We start from the raw sequence: 25401 nt of genomic DNA, 5'->3' as shown, positions 1-25401 counted from the left end.
TTCTTGCAGCGTCACCATGTGGTCAAAACAGATAAATATCATTTGTCTAATGCTTTACATAATGACCCAAATATGACCCAGACTGCAAAACTAATGATATTCCCATCAGCAAATGTTAGCATGCTAAAGTTAAACTAAGATGATAAACGTGGTAAACATTATCTGCTAAACATTAGCATTCCTTGAAGGACTGGTGTGCAGGATTTAGTAGCATCTAATGTGAGATTGTAGGATCAAACCAACTGAAAACCCTTGCATGAATGAGAAACATCAGTGGCCACGAACAAATCTAGAGCCAGTGTTAGTTTCCGTTCGGGGCCACTGTAGAAACATGGTGGACTCACTGTGTCTGTACATAAAAACGGCTCATTCTAAGGTAACAAAAGCTATGGTACTTACGAATATTACATTTCTGCCATATTCTGTAAAAAAAGCCCCCTAAAGCTTACACACTGGACCCTTTAAGTCACTAAGCTCAATGCTAATTAGACAAACCATTTTCTGTGTACTTTTCATTGATATATATATATATATATATATATATATATATATATATATCGTCAGATGCAGAGGAAGCCAGAAAGTGCAAATTAAAAACTTGAGTGGAAAGAAAGTTTTGAGTTGTAGAAGTTGGTGTGTCACAAAATGTGTCCATAACGGGTCACTGAATTATGTATTAATTTACATTTTGTACCACATTTTTCTAAGAACTAATCTAAATCGCTGCCACCCCTGTAGAGCCGTCCCTGTATGTCTGACAGAGCGTTGACACCTTCTTACTGTTGACAGTTTTTGTACTAAAACTTTAAAATTTAAAGTATAGATTGTGACAGTTCCTGTTTAACTGTGCAGTCTCAGTCTGTTTGGTTAATTAACGAACGTCTCCCTGCAGCCTAATTAAAGACTTTGCCTCTAAAGCTTCAGGCCTCTTTTAAATATTCAATGTTTGACTCTAGACGTTTGAAGCAAAGAAGGGAACAGAACTAAAACATCCAGCTGCCAGGTTATCGATCTAATCAGAGGGGAAAGTGACTCTGACGGCTGATGTACGAGTTTTAATAAAAGGCCAATAATATGAGCAGTGTGTCAGTCTCATCTGAACTCATCATTATGGAGGGACACAGCAGGCTCTCCGGGGGCTGAGGAATCTGTTCCACACTCGAGCAAATCATTTGGATTTAATTTTCTTTTTCCTCACCAAGAGGAGCATCAAATGATCCCAGTTTATGATTCGTCGATCGTCTTTGTCCACAATCTTTCCCAAAAGTCTCAGAGGTGACCGGTCATTATCCCGGTTTATAATTCTTTCATTTTCCGTCTTTTCCGGTCTGCTTTGTCGAGTAAGCGTTCATTCTCGCGCCCCGAAGGCAGTCCTCATCTCCAGCCGTACACTTTGTTTTCCGCTCTCAGGAAAAGAACTGAAACGGCATAAAAACCATTCGTGTTGTTCAGTTATTATAAATCTTTTGTGCCCTGATATCTGCGCACACACACACACTGATGAACATCGGTGACTCAGACGGAGGACCTCGGTCGACCTCCATGCCTCTCAGCAGAGGTCACACTCCTCTCATCCATCTACCTGATGAACAGTCTGCCTCCAGAACATGAAATATTGTCCCACAGTTTGGTTGTTTGTGGACTCGTTTGTATTTGTGAAAGGTTTTTTTTAACACACAAGCTGCTGCAGGAAAGTTTATGCCTCCTAGAAAACGACAGAGTGCCCCGAACGACCTGACAAATGAGCATCCATGCTTTGAGCTTTAACTCTAACATATAGCATGTAGTTTCTGGCATTATGGTATAGTTAGGTAAGTATGTATAGCCTATGCTATGTTAGCATATTTCTACAGTACATCTAAAGGCTGATTCAGTTAGTTTTAGGTATCCTGTCATGATCTGAAGTGGATCTGATCTGCCGGTGGCGTTACATCAGCGGTCGATGGATCAGTGGAGTCATTAGGATTCAACCAAATGTCTTCATGTAAATGTGTCCACGGGGACAGACGGGGGATGAAAAGGCCCTCAGACTTTATGAGGTCAGTGAAGCTCTGTTGTCACATCCGTCACTGCTTCGCCTTCAGTTTTAATGTTACAGAACTTTTCCCTGAGATGAGTTATGAGCATTAGTTTGTGTTTCCCTCTGCACCAACAGTCTAATCTCAACTGGGAAATGGAAGCAAAGCATCTCGTAATGAGCACATTTGTTTCGTACCATTTCCTGAAACACGACGATGACAAAAACTAATTTTTCTCATTTTGTGGAAAAACCGCAGCAGCTTATTATAAACCGCAAAGAGAAAGCGAAGACGAATAGAGCCCGAGTCTCCCCGGGGCTCTCGCGCACACGCGCACACACACACACACAAAGCTGCTTTCAAGCCTACCAGGATGTTCAGATGCCGAATGCTAAGACGACACATGCGTTCATCTTACAGGGACGACTTCCTGAAATTGCTCCGAGAAAAGGAAAGAAGAGGAAAAGAGGCCTGGTGGGTTTCACTTCAAAGCCCCGAGTTCGATTCCACACATCAGAGCGAAGACCAAAAGCTCCTCTCCCTCGGGACAGACATCTCGCTGGGACAATTTGGAATAATTGGAGGAGATTGTCTGATTTTAAGCCGTCATGTCTGGTTTGTACAGTAACTACTCGCCCACCAGTCGGAGATCCCGTGACGGGTTTTTAATCCTATGTGATGTCTTCTTCTTCTTCCCCTACTCGTGCGTGACCTTTTTGGAATAAACTCAAAGCTTTAAGTGAAGTAAAATTAGACTTGTAGGATGCCACTGGGGCTTGTTAAGGTTCCTGTGTGAACGTTACGGTGCAATTACATATAACAATATATAATGAATAAATATAACGCACGACCTATACCAAAGGCCACCTTAACAATGAGCAGAGATTAAACAAAGGGAGCAAATAATGAGGAAGATCCAGGAGGAAGGTTTAGTAATTTTGCTTTTAGTTTTTTCATTTTAATGAAAGAAATTTAATTCAAGAGGGAGAATTAAACAAATCTGGACACATTTAATTTTGGTAAGTTTAAAATCCAACTGCTCATGTGTTTTTATAATTTTCTTTACATTAATCTGGAATACTTTAAATTCATATTTGCATTAAAGTGGAATAAAGTGTTTTTAAAGTTTAACTAAACCACTAAAATCTGAGTGTTTGATGCTCCGAGCAGAGCTGACCAACCTTACTGGACAGTCACTAGAAGCACATTCACGCTGCTTGTAAAAGTTTCTGTGTGCTACTTGGGTTGTTAAGTTATCTAAGCTAGATATGTCTCCAGAAGACATGTGCTCTGGTTCATGATGAAACCATTAGGTGTCTTAGGTGTCTTTGTAAAGTGTTAAGTGTAAACTTTTATAACTTTTGATTAAGATGTGAACATTTAAGAGGTCAGAATCATCCCCCTGCAATGAAAATAATAATAATAATAATAATAAATAATAATAAAGTCACATTTTCCTTCTGTAAATCGCACTCATGAGTGAGTCATACTCAGATTATAATCCTTTTAATGTGGATCTCCTCTGATAATCCAACAAGAAAACATCAAACTGAACACTGAGCCTGCGTCTTTGTTTCCAACAGGCAGAGCGAGGCGAGGGGCAGTCGGTTGGCGTGGTGTCTGGGGAGACGCTTTGACTGGAAGATGAACTCCCGGCGCGGCGGGAAGCAACAGACAGAGAGGAAGACGAGGGAAACGGCGGCGGAGACGACGCACAGACGTGGGGAGGATTGTTGTTAAGGAGGAAGTGTTTTTATAACGAAGAGCAGAAGAGGAACGTGCAGCGAATCCGTCGACGTTCCCTCCTGCTGATGATCACACGCTTAATTACAGCCACACACACACACACGACATCAATATTAGACTTCCTCCTCCTCTTCCTCTTCCTGACTCCCGCTGCGTTTCTGTTTTCATAATCCCATCTGTTTAACTTCTGCACCTCCTCCTCTTCCTCCCTCCGGCTTAAATTCTCTCCTCCGTCATCATCAGTTTTCTTTTTCCTCTAATTTTAAATTCTTCCTCCTCCTCTGCTTGTTTTCTCTCCTCCTCATCCCTCTTCATCCTCCTCATCCCTCGTCTTCTTCTAATGTCAACCAATCCCCCCCCTCCCCCGGCTCTCCTCGTTCTCCTTCCATTCAGCTTCCTCCTCTCTTTCCTTCCGCTTTCTCTTCCTTGTCCTCGGGAGGGGAAAGAGGAGGGAGGAGGTGGAGGGAGAGAGGAAGGAAAATGGAAGAGGAGGAGAGGGAGGGATATAAACTGGAGGATAAGAAGGAAAATGAGAGATGTAGAAAAGAAAGAGGAGGGCAGAGGATGAATGAAGGATAACAAGGAGAAGAGGAACAGAAGTAGGAAGTTGAAGGAGGAGGAAGGAAACAAGAAGAGGAGGAAGAAGGAAAGTGATGATGGAGGAGGAGAAATAGGAATGAAAAGAAGGGAAGGGAAACATCAAAGGAGGAGAGGAAGAGATTCTCCTTCCTTCAGCAACTTCTTTATGAGGGAGGAAGAGAGGAAAGAAGAAGGAAGAGGAGGAGAGGGAGGGATATAAGCTGGAGGATAAGAAGAAAAAGGAGAAGGAAGAAAGGAAAAGGAAAGAGAAGGAGGAAGAGGAGGACCTTTTGACCTTTGCAGGAGGTGAATTTAGATCCATTAAAAGTGAGGAAGAGGAGGGCAGCTGAGTCAGCGGGTTTCTTATTGGTCAGTTAATGAGAACGAATGAATAAAAGACACAAAGTCTGATTGAGTTTAATGAAGCTTTTCAGAATAAAACTGCAGCTTCACGTCAAATCGTACGTCACCGAAACTGTTAGATTTTATTCTCACTGGAACAAGTTATCTCCAGTTTCTAATGAACTATTAATTACTATACAAAATCACGACTGGTTTCTACTATTTTCATGTTCTTCTTCAATTTAATTTCAACAGGAGTCACAATTTGTGTTGGAAAGCTGATATTTTAGCCCCCCAAAAATGTACATTTGAACATTTAAACATCAGAATACGTGCCCACTGCGACAGTTCATTATTTATTGATCCTCAGAGGCTGAAATCACTCCCGTTCTTCTGCTGCTGGAGCAGATAAATACAGAAAATTAAAGAAAATAAATCATTTAAAGAAAAACAGCCAATACGTCCTCACTTCCCAAAAGCTCAAACTCATCCTCTCTCTCTCACACACACACACACACACACACACACTGTGTTTCATCAGTTTTTACAAAGGAAGTGAGAATAAGTGAGTTTCCCTCTATCAGCAAGTTAAAAGAAAAGAACGATCGCTTTGATGTCCTTTAACCATCAGACAGCAAAAACACCTGAAAATGCCCTTTTTGAATCACACACACTTACTCACACACACACACAAACACACACTGATTACAACAGAGGTGTTGAGCTCTGAATGCTGACAGAAGAGCTGAGCAGGGAAGAAGAGAGAGAGAGGAAGTGAACAGGGATTATAAAAGACTGGAGCTAAAAACAGGAAAAAAGAACAGAAAGAAAGTTTCTATTCACGTGTTTTCATCCACAGTTACATTGTTTCTGATCTCTCCTTATTGTGTTTTTATTTTATTTATTCTATATAATAAACGGCTGCTTATTTTCACTGTTGTTTGAGCTGCCATAACGTCTTAATGTCCCCCTTAAAATGAATCAAAATCGTCCCATCAGGAGTTGAAATTTGGCCACGTCTGGTTTAAAACAGCCATTTTGTGTCCTGCTAATTATGCTAATTGTCCAACATATGCAAATTATCATGTCAGTTTCTAAATGTCGGAGACCCAAACTGTAAAAAAATATTTAAAAAATAAAAAAATATAAAAAAAATAAAATTGACTGTTTCGAGGGTCAACGTGAGAAGTTTGTGTCGCACACGTCTGCAACAACAAATAAAGCATCAACGACGGGTCCAACTTGAACGTGCGTTAGTTTCCTGTCGGGACTGCGTAGAGCGGCACATTAACAGTTAAACAATCGTACGTTTGTCGAGGTGTCTTCGTTCCTCTGGAGAGATAAAATGAGTGCGGAGCTGCTCCCACAGAACCAGCAGCCATTTTCTATCAGACACGAAGAGATTAATCCACACAGAGAGAGAACGGAGCCACTTACAGAGTTATTATAAACACACACATCTCGTCTCACCATCACACACTCAATAACTTCTATCTCTAAACACACACAGAAAAGTCCTGCTGCCTGCGTCGAGGCAGCAGCTCCGGATGTAATCTCCTGATGGGTGTAAGCTCTTTATCGGACTTCATTCACTCTCTCATACACTGAATGTAACATTACACACTCTGACCTTTTAATACTTCACTTATCACACAAACACTTTTAACAATGAAAAACAGCCAAAACTACTTAATACCTTCCTGTAGTAGCTGTTTTAGTGGTTATTTCTGCCTGATTTTACACTTTATTTATCCAATTAAAAGGTCCAGTGTGTAACACTGAGGATCTATTGTCAGAAATATAATATATCCACAGGTATGTTTTCATTAGTGTTTAATCACCTGAGTATAATAATCATTGTGTTATTGTTACCTTAGAGTGAGACGTTTTTATCCACAGAGGCAGAGTCCGCCACATTAAACCATATTGTTTCTACAGAGCAGACAACCCAAACACTGGCTGTAGATTGGGACATTTTTACTACGTACTTAATTATGCAAAACCTTAAGTCTTCATATATTTTAAAGTGGTGCGTTGTACAATTGTCATGAACGGAGAAATAGTTTTTTTCTGCAGTAAAGACATTTTAATATGAGGCCTTATGGAGACTGACTGCTGGAGCCTCTAGTGGTCATTTGAGGAACTGCTCAAACTGAACTTAATTTTTCTTTTGACAAACAACAAATCAACACATCAGCTGTAAATCTGTCAAACAGTGGCACAAAGTTTTATTCCAAAAGACAAAACGACCAGAAATTTAATCACAGAAAAATGAATCAACAATTACAATTTAATAACAAGGCTGAGTTCTTATTTTCTAATCAAACTCTTCATTCTCTGTTTCATTTAAAGCGGGTGTGACATTTAAGATTTTCTAACTGAAGTTTCACACTGACGTTTGAATAAATAGGGTTTATTTATTAATAATGAGTTAGTTTTTACAGATTTTCTTTATTTCCTGATTTGTGGCTTTGATTAGGTTTTTGTTCTGTGGACTCTTAAATAAATAAGCCTTTTTTTAAATTGTATTATTACTTTTTTCAGGTTCATTTGCATCAGTAAACCGATCACAATTCAAAATTAAAAACAGATTAAAAGGAGTTAAATTGGTTCACTGAATAAAAAAAGACAACCGGGACAAATATTACAAACTATAATTTAAGTCTCTCTCTCAAATTACTTTTGAGACTTTAAAAGTGACAAATTACACCTCAACTTCCTCTGATATCAACTGAATTCAAACTGAGCTGCTACCTTAAGAACTTTCTATAAACAGCCTGAAAACAAACTGAACAAAACTTCAGAAACTTTGAACGAGCATACTGAAATACAAACTGGATTAAAAGGAACATAAAACATTCATTGTATAAATATATATATAAAAAAAAACACGTGTTTGAGGCTCGAACTGACAAAAATAACCAAAACATCCATCGGCTGCTCAGTCTGAACAGATCAATAAACATAAACAATACATGAACGCACAGAAGAATAATTTGCCTTCAAACTGTTTGATCTGTGGAAAGACAGATCAATAAAACCTTCAGAGTTGGAAAAACCTCCAAACTCTGGTTCTGTGTCTCGTGTCCACTCTGCTTCTCATTTCTTCTCCTCTGATAAATAAATATAGACACTTCCTGCTTTCATCCTCCAGATCTCAGACACCAAAAGGAAAAAGTCTCTTAAATTATTTTAATTACTTTGATTTTTTATAGTTTTACTCATTAAACTTCTTGTACATTTAGTTTTCCAAAGTAGTTTTAGGAAGGCAAATCTTTTTTTACTCAATGTATTTATTTTGGTGCCCCAGAAGTAACCAAATTTAATGTATTTGATACATTTTTTTTAATTGTAGAATTTAAAGTTGATAAAACAAACGTTCTGTTTTACCTGAAACTTCCCAAACCACACTGTGAAAACCCGAGGAGGAAACCATGAAACTGGCCGAATTAGGAAACATGGAAGAATACATTTAATGGTGTTGTTATAACAACTTTCTGTTTCTGTTTTCTCAGTGAACTTAAATTAGGAGCAAAAACAGATATATGTATGTTTAATCTAAAGGAAAAATATCTTAAATCTGCCCTCAAAGGCTTTTTTTCTCTTGCTCCTTCTGATTACTGGAGCCTAAAAACAAAAACACAGTGGTAAAGTGGGTCAAGCAAACCGAGGAACGTGTAAACAACTTTCCGCATTCTCCGATGACCGGAGGCTCAAACGGTCTCGGCTTTCTCGCGACGTTGAGTCTTTTCAGCCAATTAGGAAACATGAAAAAATGGGGTCCCGTTCTCCTCAGATGACCGGTAACGTTTAGCGAAATCAGCTGGATGGACGGACGCCTAAAATCTGCCTTTGTGGTCCCTCAGATAACTCGGGTTAACACGAACATGAAAGGGATCAGTAGCTACAAACATTCCTCTGGAAGAAGAAAGTTAAGTTAGCCCTCCTCCCCTTCCTCTGTTTTTAGCTCTCTCTCCAGAGATGAGTGGTGTAATGGGAGGATGAAAGGAAATGGAAATCAGACCTGACTAATGTCGTGGAAAAGGCTGTGGTTTTTTTAAATCTCTCAATCCTTTTACATTTTCTGTTATTTCCTGTGTAATTCACTCTAATGGAGCCCCGTACTCTCAAAACTACCAGACTGAGCCTGAGTGAGGATCAAAAACTCAAAACACATTTTATCCTAAAAACGACGGCATTAATGTTCAAAGTGAAACTTTTCTCACAGAGGAAAAGATTGGTTCTTTAGTCTGAATCATCACAAGGAAGATCAAATGTTTATTTAAAGTGTAAATCACAACTTTTGTCCAACTTTTATACCTAAAAAACTAACGTCTATTTTCACCTGGTTGATAAGTCCATACAGTAATTATTCAGCTATTCGCACCCGGGCCCCCGTGTGTGAATAGCTGAATATTTTAGCTATAAACTGTCCACATAGGGAGGCCGATGGGTTAAACTCAGGACTTTCTCTGGAGACCAGCATTCGAGTCCAATGTGAAAGCTGATTTTTTTTTTTGTGTATTTGCTCCAGTCCTCGGATGTGAATAGCCGAATAGTTTAGCTATAAATAAAGGACTATCACACATAGGAAAGGAGGTTGATGTAAAGACATAGTTGGCGTATTATTTTCAGGTTTCAGTCGCAGTTTGGTTCAATTTAGGAAACAAAACTATTCTTTAAACTGATTTCAACTGGAAAAATTGCCCCCAACAGATAAGAAAAACCAACCAAATAAATTGGAGGCAGGGTTGTATAAAAGTTTATATATATATATATATCCGTGTCCCTGCTGTGCATTATGGTTAGTATAAGGGGAACTTTGGCTGTAGGAAAATGAACACAGAGAGGAGGAAAAGGGAAGGAGGCTGACATTTAACAGAGGTCGAGAGAAATTTATTATCAGTTAGTGTTTTGTGAAACTAAACTGTGTTTATCTTTGTTTCTCCATTGGTTTAGTTTTCTAAACTAAAAGAGGTGATAGAGAGAAGAAGCTGAGTGGCTGATCGAAAACTAAATATTGTCCTTTCCCTCCCTCATCTCTGACTGAGATAACATTTCAAAATAAAAGGGAGGAATGAAACAAACGTTTTCTGTTGGTCCGTCTGTGCCAGAGGCAGCGGCCCATCACACAAACACTGCGTTGGGGAATATCTGGAATCATAATAAAGACAGTCCTGCCTTTTCTCCTTCTCGTCCTCGAATCGTCCCATCGCCGCTGAGGTCTCCTGCAACAAAATGTCACATCTTTACATCACTGAATGAAATGTTTAATGTGCAAATAAGAACACTTTTACTGTGGCAATAAAACTCAAAACACATGGAGAGAAACCTGCTCCACATCCAGAAATAATACCCACAGATAATAACAGAAATATGAGGAGGATCAGAAGTACAAGAGGAGTAAGACCTGTGGTTACTGTATTTTAACTAGATTTGGGTGACGAGCCCATACGGCCCCCGGGTGTGACTAGTCGAATAGTTTAGCTATAAATGGGGATGAGGTGGGCGATAGGGTTAAACCAGGGCCACTACTGGTACTGTGATCTTGTAGAAAGGCCACTTCAACGTTCAAGTACTCCAAGAAAGTTAAATATTATGAGAATATTTCCATTTCTAACATCGTATTTAACAAAAACCAGCATGTTTCTGTATGAAACAACAAATGAAGGCCCCTCTTTTTATCAACTGTCTTTGACCATTTTGCTCCAAACTGAATAAAAATATACAGAAATTACTGAAATGTGTTAGTAATTAGTGGCACTGCTATATATTGGGGAAAGTAATATTACTGTAACATTATTATAGTAATGCAATAAAAAAAGTGTATGATAAACTTTTTCCAAGGTTCTAGTAAAAAGTATTGTGATGGTATTGAGAGTCTCTGTGATCAATATTTTGATGATCACACTGTGGATCCACAGTCTCTCTCACTATCTGCAGTAAACAGCAGTGTGTCTCACCGTCAGTAGAAAGGCGACTGGGAGCTGATGTAGAGCCTCTGTGATTGGGGGGTGGGAGGGGAGAGCGACGACAGAGAAGAGAGGGGGGAGAGAGGGGAGAGAGGGAAGGGGGGAGGGCGGTGGAGGAGGAGGTGGAGGAGGGAGGCAGGAGGGGAAGGCTCTGCCGGCGCAGGTCATCACCCCGGGACTGTTGGCGGAGGAGGAGGAAGAGTTGATGGCGAGCGGAGGAGAGGGGCTGCTGGGAGAATCGCAGGAAGCTCCGTTGAGGAAGGATGAGTCTGGAGGAGAGGACACAGGGAGGAAGGAGGGAGGGATGAAGGGAGGAAGGAGGGAGGGATGAAGGGAGGAAGGAGGGAGGAGGGAGGGAGGTAAAGAACAAAGAGGATGATGGGAGAAAAAGTGACATAAATATTTAGCTTCAGTCTCCACAGATACAGTTGGACTCTGATTTCCCTCAGCTCGTCTTCGGGGTTGTGTATCCCCCGAAGCCCCAACTGAACCGTCCTAACTCAAAATAATCATCTATGTTCCCTGCTGGCTAAACACACGAGCTAACAGATAATAAACAGGTAGTTCCAGAGATCGTTTCCAGACTCTCTCTGTAGTTAATCATCATATGAAATGTCCTCTGTCGAGTTTGACCGTTAGTAGCTCCAAAAAAGTACCAAAAGTACTTTAAAAGATGATAGTATGAGACATCAGTCGATGAGTAAATTAAAGGTCCTGTGTTTAATAGCGGAGGGGTGTTTTCTCTACCTTAGAACAGACAAACCCTTTCAAACACTTTCTCTAGAACAGGATTTTTACATTTTCTGCACATTTCGCAGCCACCATAGTTTCTCCTACACACTTTAAAGGGGACGGCGAAGCGAGTTGCAACCATCTACACCACCAAACTCACTGGTACCTTTGAAAAGAATATAAACTGTAAATAAAAATAGATGTATTATTATTTTTCAGCCCTGAGTAGTGTCTGCAGGTATTCCACTCAGGTTGTGTACCACTGAGGGGCGAAACAAAGTTCACAAAACACTGCAGAACTTCAGCAACGTTTCAACCTGAAACCATAAAAGTGGAACCAAAAACCCAGTTTTTTAACAGTGTTTATAAGAGCAGTGAGTAAAATCACAGTTAATAATTCAACTTCTGCAGATTCTTTCTTTGTGGTTTCCAGTTTCAAACATACTACGTGAGCTCCTGCAGACCGAGAGAGAGACATAGAGGAGGGAGAGAAGGGGAAGGGCAGCAGATATGGGGGGGGAGGAGAAAGGGGGGAGACGTTGTATGTTGTGGGCTGAGCTGGCACAGATCTTCAGCTCCCTGCGGAGTGATGAAAAATGGATGCAGTGTAAGAGAGTTTGATTAAAAGCGTCCACCACAGGGCCGACTTCCAGTAGCCAACTTTACTCGACTTGTGTCCAAAAAAAAATGTTTTAATTGCGTTAGTGTTGGCGGGTGGTTGGAGGTTCGGACCTGCTTCCTGCGAGTCAATTAAAAAACATTTTACCTCCGAATCACATTTTCTCACCCTCCTCTCTACGCAGCTCTAACTTCCTTTTTCACGCTGATCCCAGAGTCCCACACTTCACTGCACGGATGGTTGAACTGATGCTGCACTTAAGCTCCAAACCCCCAGAGACACATTTGGTAAAACTCAGCTCTATTTTCAGAGGGGATGGTCGTCAGGACACAACAGCTGTGTGTGTTACAAGAAAGGCATGATGGGAGATTGTTCAAACATCTCTGCGTCCTAATCTACACCGAGGCGGGAATTATAGTCCAAGATCAACATCTCTGAGTGTTTATTCAGAGGAGGGTGCTACAGGTACACACACACACACACACACACACACACACACACACACACACAGTAACAGTATCTGTGCAACTACAGTAGATGATTGGAGGTCATTATCTTCATATCAATTGTGAATAAACTCAAATAAATTTAGAAATTACTTATTAATTATCTGCAGAAGTTGCCTTAGAAATATCAAGTTTTTAAGTTTTCTTCAGTGTCACAGTAAACCAGAGAGAGTTGTCTAAATAACAATGAGTGCGCCACTAACAGGAGCTGCTAACAGCTAATTCGGCTACTTTAAATGGAGGTCATTTGCTAGTTTTGAGTTTTGGGTGAAGAAATTGCAGAGTTGAAACTCAATAAAATCTGACATGATACACACATTTATCGATTCACTTCACTTACACATTCAGGGGATGCCAGTATTTTGTATGTCGATCTTGAATAAACTCAGATAAATCCTAGAAAAAAGAAGCTCTGTATAACTGCAGAAGTTGCTTTAGAATTATCAGGTTTTCTTCGGTGTCACAGTAAACCAGAGAGAGTTGTCTAAATAACAATGAGTGTGCCACTAACAGGAGCTGCTAACAGCTTATTCGGCTACTTTTAATGGAGAAAAGAGAATAACAGTACCTGCTTTTAGGTCGGTGTTGATCCACAGGTCACACAAAAGTCAAAACAAATACAAGAACCTTGCTCAGGATGAGATTTAATAACATTTATGACTAATTATTTGTGGGATTAAAACCACTGAGCACTGCAGGTAATGTTAAAATAAAGCCACCTCACTCAGATAAATAAGTCAGGTCGGACAGGAAGCTGCTGGATTAGTCCCAGCGTTATGAAACCACTCTGGGCTCTGAATGTGAGCGATTTCAACGCCGTAAATGTTTCAATGCAGATAAGTCGAAGGGAGTTTTGATCTCCCTTCAGCCATCGCTCTGCAGGTGATGTTTAACTTCAAATATCTCACGTCAAACAGAAACTCCTCAAAGGTGCTGTGATTGGCTCAGAGGGAGCTCCAGATGGCTCCAGTTCAGACTCTGACAGCTGCTTCAGACAATACACAACGTGGCTGCCAATCCTGTTCGCTCCTCCAGTAAAACTCTTTACTGGGATTCAAATGTTCCTGCAGCGCTCAGGTGACCTGAAAACACTCGAGAACGTCTCACTGCCACTCGAATGAGTCCACAAGGAGCCACAGGAAGATCTCATCACATTATTTTTACTATTATTTGACTCCTGTGGCGTCCGACCCAGTTTCATTTCCTTCATCTGCACAAAGTGAAACAGCAGAAGTGGAAATAATGTGAATAAATGATGATGGTGAGATTGAGACTGTAAAAAGTAATAATGCAGATACACATTATTGTGCTGCTTTAGCTCCGGGCTGTCGCTGCTGTATGAATACAAACAGACTGCTTTAAAATGCTATGCATCGTCCTGTAGATTATTAACACCTCAGCACAACGATCATAAAAACTGGAACAAACAGCAGCCTTTACAACGCCGAGGCGCCAGTGTAAACAACATAAACGGGTAAAATCACAGCTGGGGGGGTCTGTGGAGGAGAAAACTTTCACAGTTTAACATTTAAATGAAACTCAGAGCAAGAAAAGAGATTAAAACTTAACCTCCTCATCATTTGTTTAGCTCTTATGCCATCGTCAGGATTTCAAGCAGAAGTTTGCTTTTTTGTTGACACTTAGGACCGAGGATCCTTCAATGAATCGCAATCAGGATTTCACACAATCAATGAACATGATCGTCTGTGATATTGACAATTAAAATGTCGACTCACTCCTATCAAATCTTCATCAAATCTTCATCAAATCTTTAACAAATCTTCAACAAATCTTGGTTTGATGATCCAGATGTTCTTGGTTTCACTTTTGGGAAAACTTTGGATACTTTTTGTTCCCGGACAAAAAGCTGTATTAAGTTACGCAAACTGAAAATTTCCTGCTGCTGCAGCTTCACATTAAGAGCATTTAACCGCAGAAACAAGAGTGGACTTTTATTTTGAAGAGAGCTAGTTTGTCAGGGTTCGCACTCTTTTTAAGAAATCCTTTTTTTTGACATTACAGGACATCTCTTGCTCACAAACAGTAGGTTGATTATTGACGCATTCAATATCGATACGGTTTCTGAACGTTGAAGGTGAAGTGTGTGTGTGTGTGTGTGTGTGCGCGTGCGTGTGTGTGAGCAGTACCCAGGTTCCACAGCGTGGTCTGAGCAGCCAGCTCTTTGGCGTCGTCCAGCAGTGCACACAGTTTGTCGGGGATGAAGGTGCTCCGTGTCGACGGGATCACCACCTGCACACAAACAAACAAATAAACATTCATTGTTTATTGTGTATTTTAACATTTTGACACCAGTGTTTGTTTATTTCTGGTGTGAATGTAAAAGATCATCGAGCAGTGAGTTTATTTACTTAAACCAAGCAACTGAAATAAAAATAAAAACTAGACTTTGTACTTAAAGAACAAACTAAAATATAATACAGATTTACAGGTTACATCTGTTTATTGTCTCTGTGAGTGTTTGTATTGTGTTTCTTCTTAAAATTGTCCCTTAATAAATATTTAAGAACAAACTCTGAAACTACTAAAAACTAAACTTGAAGAAGTCCCTCTGGAAAACTAAATTGAATTAACAAAAAATAAATGACAAAACTCTAAATTTGGTGTGTAGCATCTGTTTATGCTCCATACAAAGAACCAATACAATAAAATTCAGTGTTAGTTGAGTTCTCAGTTGGTTTATTTAGATGTTTTTCTTCAGGTGGAATCAGCTCGATGTGATGGCCGACTGTGCAGCTGCCTCAGCGGTTTCTCTTTTGTTCTTTCTGGCTGAGATCTCCGCCCCCTTTTGTTCTTTTTCTTTTTGATTTTGGGGGTTTTCCTCCCAATTACCGGTGTTGGCATCCTTTATATGCTCCAGTCTCGAGTGAAGCCTGGTTTATTTATTTATAGAGGACGTAACAGTGTGTTTCCACTGAGACGACAATACAGTAAAGGAAGGTGATGATGATGCACTGTGCAGTTAAAAATGAGTAATCTAGCGCTGGGGTTTGGTGTACAGACCTTGTACAGGAGCAGCAGCTTCCCGTCCTGTCCCGGCGTGGAGTACAGGTGGTACTCCGGCTGCGACCAGTAGTTCTTGCGGCAGTAGAAGTCGAGCAAGCTGATGGCGGACCCGATCTGACTCTGCTTCAGGGACAGCAGGCTGGTGGGAGAGAGCGGGGTGCCCGGAAACAGGGGGAACACACACCTGTCTGGGTCCTCTGTGATACAAACACACACACACACACACTCACAGGATTAGCATTTAGCTCCAACATATTCAGATTTGTGAATAAGTTCTGCTTTAACAATCACGGCTGCTCACTCGGCTACCAAACACTGAGTCTGATAACTACTGTACCTCAGTCTTACATTCAGACTCCAGCAGCAGAACAGAACCATCTCCAGTTATCTGGTCATTAAAAGGCGACTGACTCAGCTCTCTATCTGACTAACTTTACATCTCCATTACTCCCCCAGTTAAATCTCTCCGTTCATCTCCATCCAGATATATGATTCATCATCGCTTTCTGTCAGCCAGACTCTCTTCTTCTCTTTCAGTTTCAATGTGTGGAAAGAGTTTCTTCGAAGTTGGTTTAAGATTCAAGTAGACAGATGTCGGAGCTGCAAGTCACCTTCAGAAATCATTAGCAGTCTGTAAACAAAACACTTGAGCTACTGAAATATGAGACATGTCCACTCATGTTAATTATGTCATTAATTTAGCCGAGGAGAGCCTTCATTAGGAGATTCTTCTGTCTCGACACGCTCATCTTAAACACAATATGAACTTTATCTTAAAGCCTTCAGTGGCTGCAACCAACTCTGGTTTCCCTGATTAAATGTAAACGTGAGCTGCTCCGTCTGCTTTGGTTTAATCTGTAGAAATGTGTGACGGCTTTTATATCTCACTGCAACAAACTGGAGCAGCCACTGTGTGCAAAAACAAGTTACAGAGCTAAAGTTAGCATAGCGTTTACTTTAGTCTGCTGTGTTCCTGCTGTGGAAACGGGTCAAGAGAAAGACAAGCTAGAGCTGAAACTCACCATTCATAAGCCCCGCCCCTTTTTGGTATGTGCTCCAATAACAGCTTTCATCCTTTAAACTACCCGTGGTTGTGTTTTCGACATACGAAGGATCAATTAGTCAAATTAGTGACAGAACATTAATCAGCGACAATATAAGTTGTATGTTAATCATTAAGTTATATAAAAGTATAGTATTATAAAACAGTTAAAAGAGAAAATCTTCATGGATTTAAGGAATCGCTGCGTTCTGATTCATTTATTGATCAAGATAACAGCTCAGATACTGTTAATCACGGTCATTATTGAGCTTTATGTGTAACTGAACATCAGGCCGCTTTAAAGTCCTTCAGCTGCCGGACAGAAATAGCTTCTCGCTTTAAATCTCTCCCTCCATTTATCTGTCTCTCTAAATCTTTTTCCTCTTTCATGCCATCAATCTTTCTGCATTCAGTCTTTCTCTGCCGTTCACTCCTTTTTCTCCACCCTCTCCTGCCTCTGTCCAGCTCTCCCCATCTGAATCTCTTTCTCGACTATGTACTGAGCAAAGTGAATCTTTAATTCCTCTCCCCATGAGTCTCTCTCTCTCTCTCTCTCTCTCTCTCATCCCTCCACAAATATAACCATATACTTCTTCCTCCATCACTCTTTTTGTAGTAGGACATCGCTCCTCTCATAAATATTTCACAGTCCATTTGTGGGAGAGTTAACTGTAAAACTTTTCTCATTTTCAGAAAATGTCTGCAGGCGTCAGGAAATCGGGAGTTTTGCTTCATCACCAGATTATTATCGCGGCTGCGTCAATATACGAGTAAGACTTGATGAATGTGGTTTGTAATGGATGAGACAAAGTCAAAATCTGCTCTAGATGAAAACTGAAAACTCGTCGTATTGAATAAAACAGAAGGATTTTACAGGCAGACCAAAAGACAGGGAGTCTGAACAAGAACGACCACCAGAAGAACGGCGTCATCCTGAGAGTTTGATTTAGGCGAGGGGTCGAACCTGCAGGAGGAGGAGCAGCTCTCACGCGTAATGATGACCCTTTTATATTTGCTTTGATATTTATACAAATCGAGTCTTAAAATGACCAGAAGACTATCACTGTGATAGAAACGGAGGGCAGCGCGACGCCAGTCTGATGGTGTGAAAAGTCTGATGTTTTACAGAAGTCGAAGAAAGGTATTAAAACGTGAAGTAAAACAATAAGACTCATGTAGGCTGTATGACAATGAACCCATCAACTAAAGAGTGGAACAGAGTATGTTGAGTATTTGCCTCTTTTTACTTACTTGAAGGCTACGTGCTACTTTTATTGTATTGAATACTCAAATGTTTTTAATAAAGGAGTGTATGTGGAAGTATAGGAGATTCATTGTTTTATATCGTGGGATCAAATTGGGTGTCAGGAATCAGGGAATTTCACTGGTGTTGTAAAGAATTTACATTTGGATACTCGCAGATACCGAGTACTTAATAATACCATTACAGTTCTAACGATAACATTAAAAACATGATTTACTTTCATCAGATGTTCCTCACTGATGACTGACTGAGTTGCTTAAAATATCTCCAAACTGCTGATATGGCTTCTCTTCCACCCACCTTAGTGGTATCAGGTGCGGTATCAAAGAAGTTAGTATATTGTTATCGGTCCTACAGGATATTAATATTAGTGTTATTATCAATCAACAGTTGTCTGCTGGCTAAAGTTTACAGCTGCTTGTCAACACGTAATCATCCAGATTTTAACTCCTAAATATCAAACACGTTTGAAATGATCAGCCTCAATTAGTCTGCGAGCAGGTCAGCGAGGTTTAAAGTTATAATCCGTAACGTTTCCGTCAATGGGGTCATATCTCCTTAGAGCATGTGTTGTGGTTGTCTGCCAGAAGCTGTCGTACATTGACTTTTTGAATCTAAAGGTAATCAGCTGTAGTCTGAGCCCGGCTTTAGAGTTTCTGTACCAACACAAACTCTCCTGGAGAAAGTGATATTGATTGTTTGGATGGTCGGGCTCTGAACAAACTTTCCTGTCAACATTATTTTGGGCAGTTTTGGGAGAAATCTTCCTGAGACAGAAAAATGTCTGGGCTTATAGAGAACCCCCTCAGCACAAGTAGAACTGGACAATATAAGGTACTGTGATATGAAATTGGAGATATTTATCTTGATATTATGAGAGAAATAAGAGTTTTATGAATGAGAGCCCGTATTTGATCGAAACCCTTTGTGATATTTGATCATGAAGAAGTGAGAAGAAGAAAAACAGAGCAGAAAGAATTGATGTTACTGTATAAAAAGTATAATCATTGAGCAGCTTCAGGCTGCACAGTCCTATCTAATGGAAATGATCATTCTGCTCCATGTGAAGATGATGATGATTAATGATTCATATTCGCCCATCTTTCAGAAGCTGCTGCACATGAGCGTTTTAAATTGGCTGAAAAGTGCTCTCTCTCTTTTTATACCGTGGAAAAGTTTCCCCAAAGTCAAAATTAATTTATCTTCACGTGGAATCTTTTGTGAGCTGAATGTAGATCAAACAGTCGATGTTACTGTGCAGGTACAGTTTTACTCACAAAGATATTTTATATATTTTATATTAAGGACTCTTAACTAGAACTCCAACTGATTATTATGTGTCAATTGTTTGTGTTTTTAATTATTTAATTAGTTAGATATTAAGCTAGATATTAACCACTCTGCCACTCTCGAGTGCAACATAAAAAGTTCCACAACCTGTTTCTGCAAATGTTTCACAATAAAAGCCTTGTCAATGCCTCTATTTGTATACACAAAAACTAATGCCAGATTAAGTTCACACATCAGACATAAAAAAACCGACCCGACCCTAATTTATGGAGTAACAACCTTCTTACAATCACTTACTGCTCCCTGACGAACACAGAACAATCCTCTCTCTACAGTTCATTCTGTAGAGCAGCTCAACCATCTCTAAGTGTGCAGCGTTGCATTGTGGGATTGTTAAACTGATAAGAGAGCAGAGGTAATTTACAATAATGCTAATCATCCTAATAAATGATGATCAATCAGTAATCCTCACCTCCGCTGTAGAAGGGGCTCCCCAGGCGTGTGGACAGTGTTCTCAGTGGAGAGCATCCGTCCACAGCTCCGCCCATTACGCCTCCGTCGTTCCTGTGCAGCAGAAACGTTCCGTTCGCTCCTCCTCCTGCTGCGTTGTTTCCCAGGTATCCCCTGTTGTTGTACCTCCTCCCGGCTACGCTCCCGTCTTTGATCCCAGCCGGTTTGGCCAGCGTCACCTCCACGCTGACGCCGTCGATCAGGGCTCCGTTCATAAGGCTCAGCGCGGTGATGGCGTCGTCACGGCAGCGGTAGTGAACGAAGGCGTAGTCGGTCAGTTTCTTAACTCGCTCCACGGAGCCCGGCTTGAAGCAAGAGAACTCCTGGCGGAGGGTTTCTTCGGTGGTGCTCAGCATCAGGTTACGCACCTGGAACACAAACTGGATTATTGTTTACAGAAAAAACAACACTTTCTTGTGACGCCTCATCACAGCCAGGATGTTTTGGCGCCCACCAAAGACGTTTTAGCCAGCACCAAAAGAAAAAGCACAGAGATTTGAGAATAAAAACAGCAATTCAAACTATTTAATCAGCAATTTATCAAACAATTGTGGAACAAGCAGAAAATAAACCTAATACAGCCACTTTTGTGAAGCTAGCGCTAACAGGAGAGATGACTTCCTGTGCTTTCTCATAAAATAAAAGTTAAAAAGCACTCTTCTTCGATGGGACTCAGAACAGGCTTCTCCTCCATGTTCTTTGTTACCATGGTGACTAGTCCTCCAACTGGTATACAACTGGTGCCTGAAAATGAGCGGCAGCAACAACGTCAGCGCCTTTCTGAAAAGTTCAGACGTGGGTTCGACGTGGCCACCCAGAGAATACTTTCTCTCCTCGTTGGGAACAATAAAAAAAAAAAAACGCTGATATTATTATTGATATTTGATATGAATGACAGGGCTGTAATTAACTGTAATTATCCTGTAAGTCGTTGCACCTGACAGCATAATTACAGCGTTGTTTGTGAAATCATTAGCAGTCTTGATTTGTAGTAAATGAGAAGTCCTCCCTGCACACACACACACACACACTGAGGGCTTTATTTACCTCTGGGCCTCCTCCTCTGCTAAAAATACTCTCCCTCACACGTCTGCGAGGGGCTTTTGTGTTTGTTGCCCTCAGATCACATCTCAGGCTTTCAGAGTAAAAGCCTCCACAGTAATTGATCCCCTGGAGGGCGTGTGCGGCTCCTCCTGTGAGCCTCCTCCCCGCCGCCTCACTCTCTCTCACCTTTGATCCGAACAAGGCTGCTGAATATTTCACAGGCCTCTTCCAGAAACACTGACCTTTGGCTGCGGAGCCGCCAGGGGGAGGACAGGGGGAGCAGGAAGCAGGAGCTGACCTTTTTATTTGGAGTGAGCCCGAATTAAAGGTTCTGGAAAGTTTTTACACTTTGGGCTGAAATGGGGCTTTTTTGGGGGGATAGAGGGAACACGACTCACATAATAAACTGTCTCAACTGTACAAAACTGTATAATCCTCCAACTTTATCTACATTTCCTCGTTTCGGATCGATTACACAAGAAGTTTCCTCACATTTCACACACAAGTTTCACACATATATACTTTATATTATGTCATATTATGCAGACGACACACATCTTTATCCTTGATCAGCCTCATGAACTTTCTCTGGGATATAAAGTGTTCGATGGCTTTAAAACCTTCTAAAATTCAACAAAAGCAAGTAAAAAAAAAATTGATTTGCCCCCCCTGAATCCATCTGTGGAAATCAGATATGATTTGACTCACGTAAAGGACTCTGACGCGCTGCATGACCTCCTCGTCCACGTCCTTCTCGGGCTCGGCCCAGTCCACCTGGATGGAGTGACCCCACAGCTGGAAGGTTCCTGTGGAGAACAGCAGGGTCACAACCTCCTGGCAACAGTTACAAACCCTGTCTCTGGTGTAGGTTACAGTGAGGAGTTGTTTCACAGTGTTAGTATAATAATAACCGCAAGATAGCAGTGTTATAAACTGAGGGCTGTGATGTTGCAGTTCCTATTGTTCTCGTTTCATGAAAATCATCTGTACTCGGAGTGGGTGGGGCTTAAAATCTGACGTATTGATACATTTTACTCTCACAAATACTTGAGAATTGAGTGAATTATCTGTATTAGGCCCCTGTAGCTCCTGGGAGAAACTACCAGCCCTGAACAGGAACTCTCTTGTTACTTGGAACTTCAAGTTAGCCTCAGATTCCTCAGCTGGAAACTCAGGTGAGGTTCCCGAGTTTGTGAAAAACGACCTCCGATAAACTGCGTTCGGGAGGGTTAACCAGATAGACGAATCAATGAACTGTATCACACTGAAGTCCAACACTGCCCTCCAGCAGTGCTGCTCATTGATCTGCACCAACAGATTTACAGCACAGACCTCAGATACCTCGACAGAAAAAAAAAGAGCAGACTCTCTGGGTTCTGTGTTATAACAGAGTGACGCTGCGACTGCGGAGTGGAGGTGGACATTTTATCGGGAAAGAAGTCAAACAGGAGTGGGCAGGATGGGAGCCAAAATTCCTACTTAAGTAAAAAAAAAAAAAAAACACTACAATTACAATTACAAGCTAATAAAACATTTCCAGGACACTGGAATTTTTGGTCATTTTATTCTATTTCCAGGTGTTTCCATGACTGGAAAACTAGTCTCTAAATGTCCAGATTTCCAAGGACACATGGGAACCCAGAGGATGGGATTATTCTCCAACTTCTTCCAGTTTCCACCATCAAACCATCCAGCTCTGACCATTCCCTGTAGCTGACAGCAGACTCTGGAGTCGTCAGAGAGTCACTAAGGTTGTATTGAGTCTTTCTTATAGTTCAGCCCACAGTAGTGGGACAGGAGAGATAGCAGCTTCATCCTGACACAGTCTGACTGTCCTGTAAACTCGGGTTCATTAACAGTAGATGCTGCTGTGAGCTTACAGTATCTGTTTCTATATTCAGCGTAAACTCACTGATGCTAAAACTGAAGTTTATCTGCCACAAAACATATTTTTTTGCAGCCATTTTTTGACACGTTAATCAAGTACAGAGCTAATTTATTGATATATTTCAATATGGATGTAGAGTGGACGACCCGCTCTACCTCCTGATCCACAGCCTCAGCAGCTACGTTATGATGGTGCAACGGATTTTAGTAACAGATTTAACTAAGTGGTTACTGAGCCTCCAGTGTCTGACTGAGGAGAGACATACAGCACTTTATTATTATTATAACTGTCCTGTAATGAATATAAAGTTCAGTTTGTGTTGATCCTTTTTAAGGATGTTATATGTTTTTCTAGGGCTGCAATTAATAAATATTGTCTTTATCAATGAATCTGCCATTTATTTTCTTGATTAATTTAATTTAAATACAGCCCAAAACCCCCAAATTATTGATTTACTATCAATAAATAAGAAGTAGCAAATAGCAAATCCTCAGAAATAAAAAGTTGTAACAAGTAATTCTTGAATATTTCTGCCTGAAAAATGACTTAAATGTGAAAATAGTTTCTGATTCTATATTATTTATTTGATATGAATGTAATTATCTGTTATCTTTAGCTCTGTGCAGCATTAAACCTTGTTTTAAAATGATAATAATAATGTGTTTGATCCTTGAACACAAACTACATCTTCCAGAATGTACAAAGTTAAATATTAATCTATAAAATATAACAAACAAGAACTGAACAGGAGGACCTCACTGTTGTATTAGACTGCAGTGTTCTGTGGTGTTCTACCGCCGTCTGCTGGACAAACACAGGAACTGTAGACAGGAACTGACCCAGAGTCAGGAGATTTAGGAAGAGGAGGAAGAGGAGGAGGAGGAGGAGGAGGAGGTGTGTACCAGGTATGAGCTTCCTCCTCGCCATGGCTGCCGCTTTGTGGGACTCGTACTCCACGAAGGCAAAACCTCGGTTTCTGCTCTTATCTGTGGAGCTCGGATACACGATCACATCGACCACGCCGTCCGTCACCTGGGAGACGCACACACGCACACACGCACACACACACACAATGCGCCACCAATTAAAACTGTGTGTTCAGCTGCTGCTCGAGTCGACTTCTTTCTGCTGAACTTTAAAGTTAAAAATATTATTTGAACTTTTTTCCAAAAGTTAATTGGAGGCAACGAAGTCCAAAAAAAACGTTTTACAAACTAATTTATTCCCTCGAGGGTTTTTAATTTGACGCCTCGGGGACGGACGAAGGCAGAGGCACCTCCGTCCAATTAGTTTATTCCACATTTCTACTCTGTCACCTTCTTCATCTCCTCCATGATCTCGTCCTTCCTCTTGTCTTTAGGGAGGGAGCCGATGAAGAGGCGGCAGTTGTCCAGACTCACGCACACCCCGATCAGCTTCCCCGGACGGATCTCGTGGTTGTCCAGTGTCTGGATGGCTCTCTGCGCCGCCTCCCTGCACCAGGACGTTATTATTATTATTATTATTATAAAGCGGTTTTACAGGTTGATGTTTGAGCTGTTCCTGTGGCAGCTACCTGTTGGTGTACATGACGAAGGCGTAGCCGCGGTTCTCTCCGCTGAACTCCATCATCAGCCTGAACTCGTAGATCCTGCCGGCCGTCTCAAACAGCGGCACCAGCTCGTCTTCGTACATGTCTCTGGGGATCTTCCCCACGAACACCTCGCAGCCCCGCGGGGGCGGCGGCCCCTCCCAGTCTGCGGCACCGAAACACGGAGGTCAGAAACATTATTTTAAACAGTCTGTGAGCTCCTGAATGAAGCCCTTCAGTCACATATGTTTCTGTGGTCTTTACACACCTGGGGGGGGTCCGCCGTACTTCCTCTGCCCGTTCTCCTGCACCATGTTGTATCCCGTCTTCTCCATCAGGTCGAGCAGCGCCATCTCTTTGGCGCAGGACGCCTTGAACTCGTCCTCGCCCACCAGCGGGCTGACTCTACCGGAGAGGCCCTCCGACTCTCCGTCCGACGCTCTGTCGCTGTCTGCGCGACAAACAGCGACAGTGAAATGTGACAACCCGCTCTACACTGCAGAATATCCTCATCGACAGATATCAATCAGCTTACTAATCAACAACTGTTAGTTTTCAAGTAATAATGTTAAATAGTTGTTGTTTCCTAACATGTGAGGATATAAATAATCAGCAGCTGCAGCTTTAAAGTGTCTTTTTTGAAAGGAAATGTCATTTTAGTGTATCATTACCACAATTAAAATCCATTTTAAGACGATTAAACCACCGAACAGTACAGAATCAGTGTCAGATGAGCCACATTTAACCGTATTTAAGCCCATAATCTGCCACACAACTATTATCTCTGCAGGAAACCTTCTAAAAGTAACTTCAATATAACCTGAAACCTGTTTCTATAGGAGGACGTTGAATACATTAAAGTTAATTTAACCTATATTTTATATATTTTAGTTGTTTTGGATGTCTCTTTTGCTGCTTGTATTCACTTTTACTGTTTAACAACTCTTAATAATGTCTGTTTGTTCAGTTTAAAGTTTTTTTTAATAAATTAGCTATTTAGCTAACTTTATTTGTCTTTTTTGTGTGTTTCCAGGTCCCACATGTGGAGGAGTTCACTTGCCAACCAGTGAATTAACTATTATTGTTTTAATATTAATATTATTATTACTAATTAATCCAGTTAGTAAAGTAACACCACGAGCTAAAAGCTAGCGCAGCAGCCGTTATGCTAGCGGCGCTGTAACGTAACGGTAACGTAGCAACCGTTTGATCCGACTAACGGTCGTTTAACGGTCATCAGATAAACGCTCACCAG

At 41.0% G+C, this 25401-nt stretch overlaps 1 protein-coding gene across 1 annotated transcript; it reads right to left on the bottom strand.

Annotated features, from left to right (window-relative positions):
* Positions 1–10650: 10650 nt before the first annotated feature.
* rbm46 (RNA binding motif protein 46) lies at positions 10651–24549 on the bottom strand. The gene is made up of 10 exons (XM_051395212.1): positions 24415–24549; positions 24132–24312; positions 23893–24049; positions 23479–23608; positions 21397–21494; positions 19607–20012; positions 15536–15735; positions 14662–14764; positions 10759–10926; positions 10651–10715 (listed from the first exon to the last, which is right to left on the bottom strand). The coding sequence occupies exons 1-10, from the start codon at positions 24497–24499 to the stop codon at positions 10651–10653; spliced, it is 1593 nt and encodes a 530-aa protein (XP_051251172.1). The 5' UTR covers positions 24500–24549.
* Positions 24550–25401: the final 852 nt, after the last annotated feature.

The sequence above is a fragment of the Dicentrarchus labrax genome, unplaced genomic scaffold (genome assembly GCF_905237075.1).
Source record: "Dicentrarchus labrax unplaced genomic scaffold, dlabrax2021, whole genome shotgun sequence".
In the NCBI taxonomy this organism is placed as follows: Eukaryota; Metazoa; Chordata; class Actinopteri; family Moronidae; genus Dicentrarchus; species Dicentrarchus labrax.
This window is presented reverse-complemented; position numbering and strand designations above follow the sequence as displayed.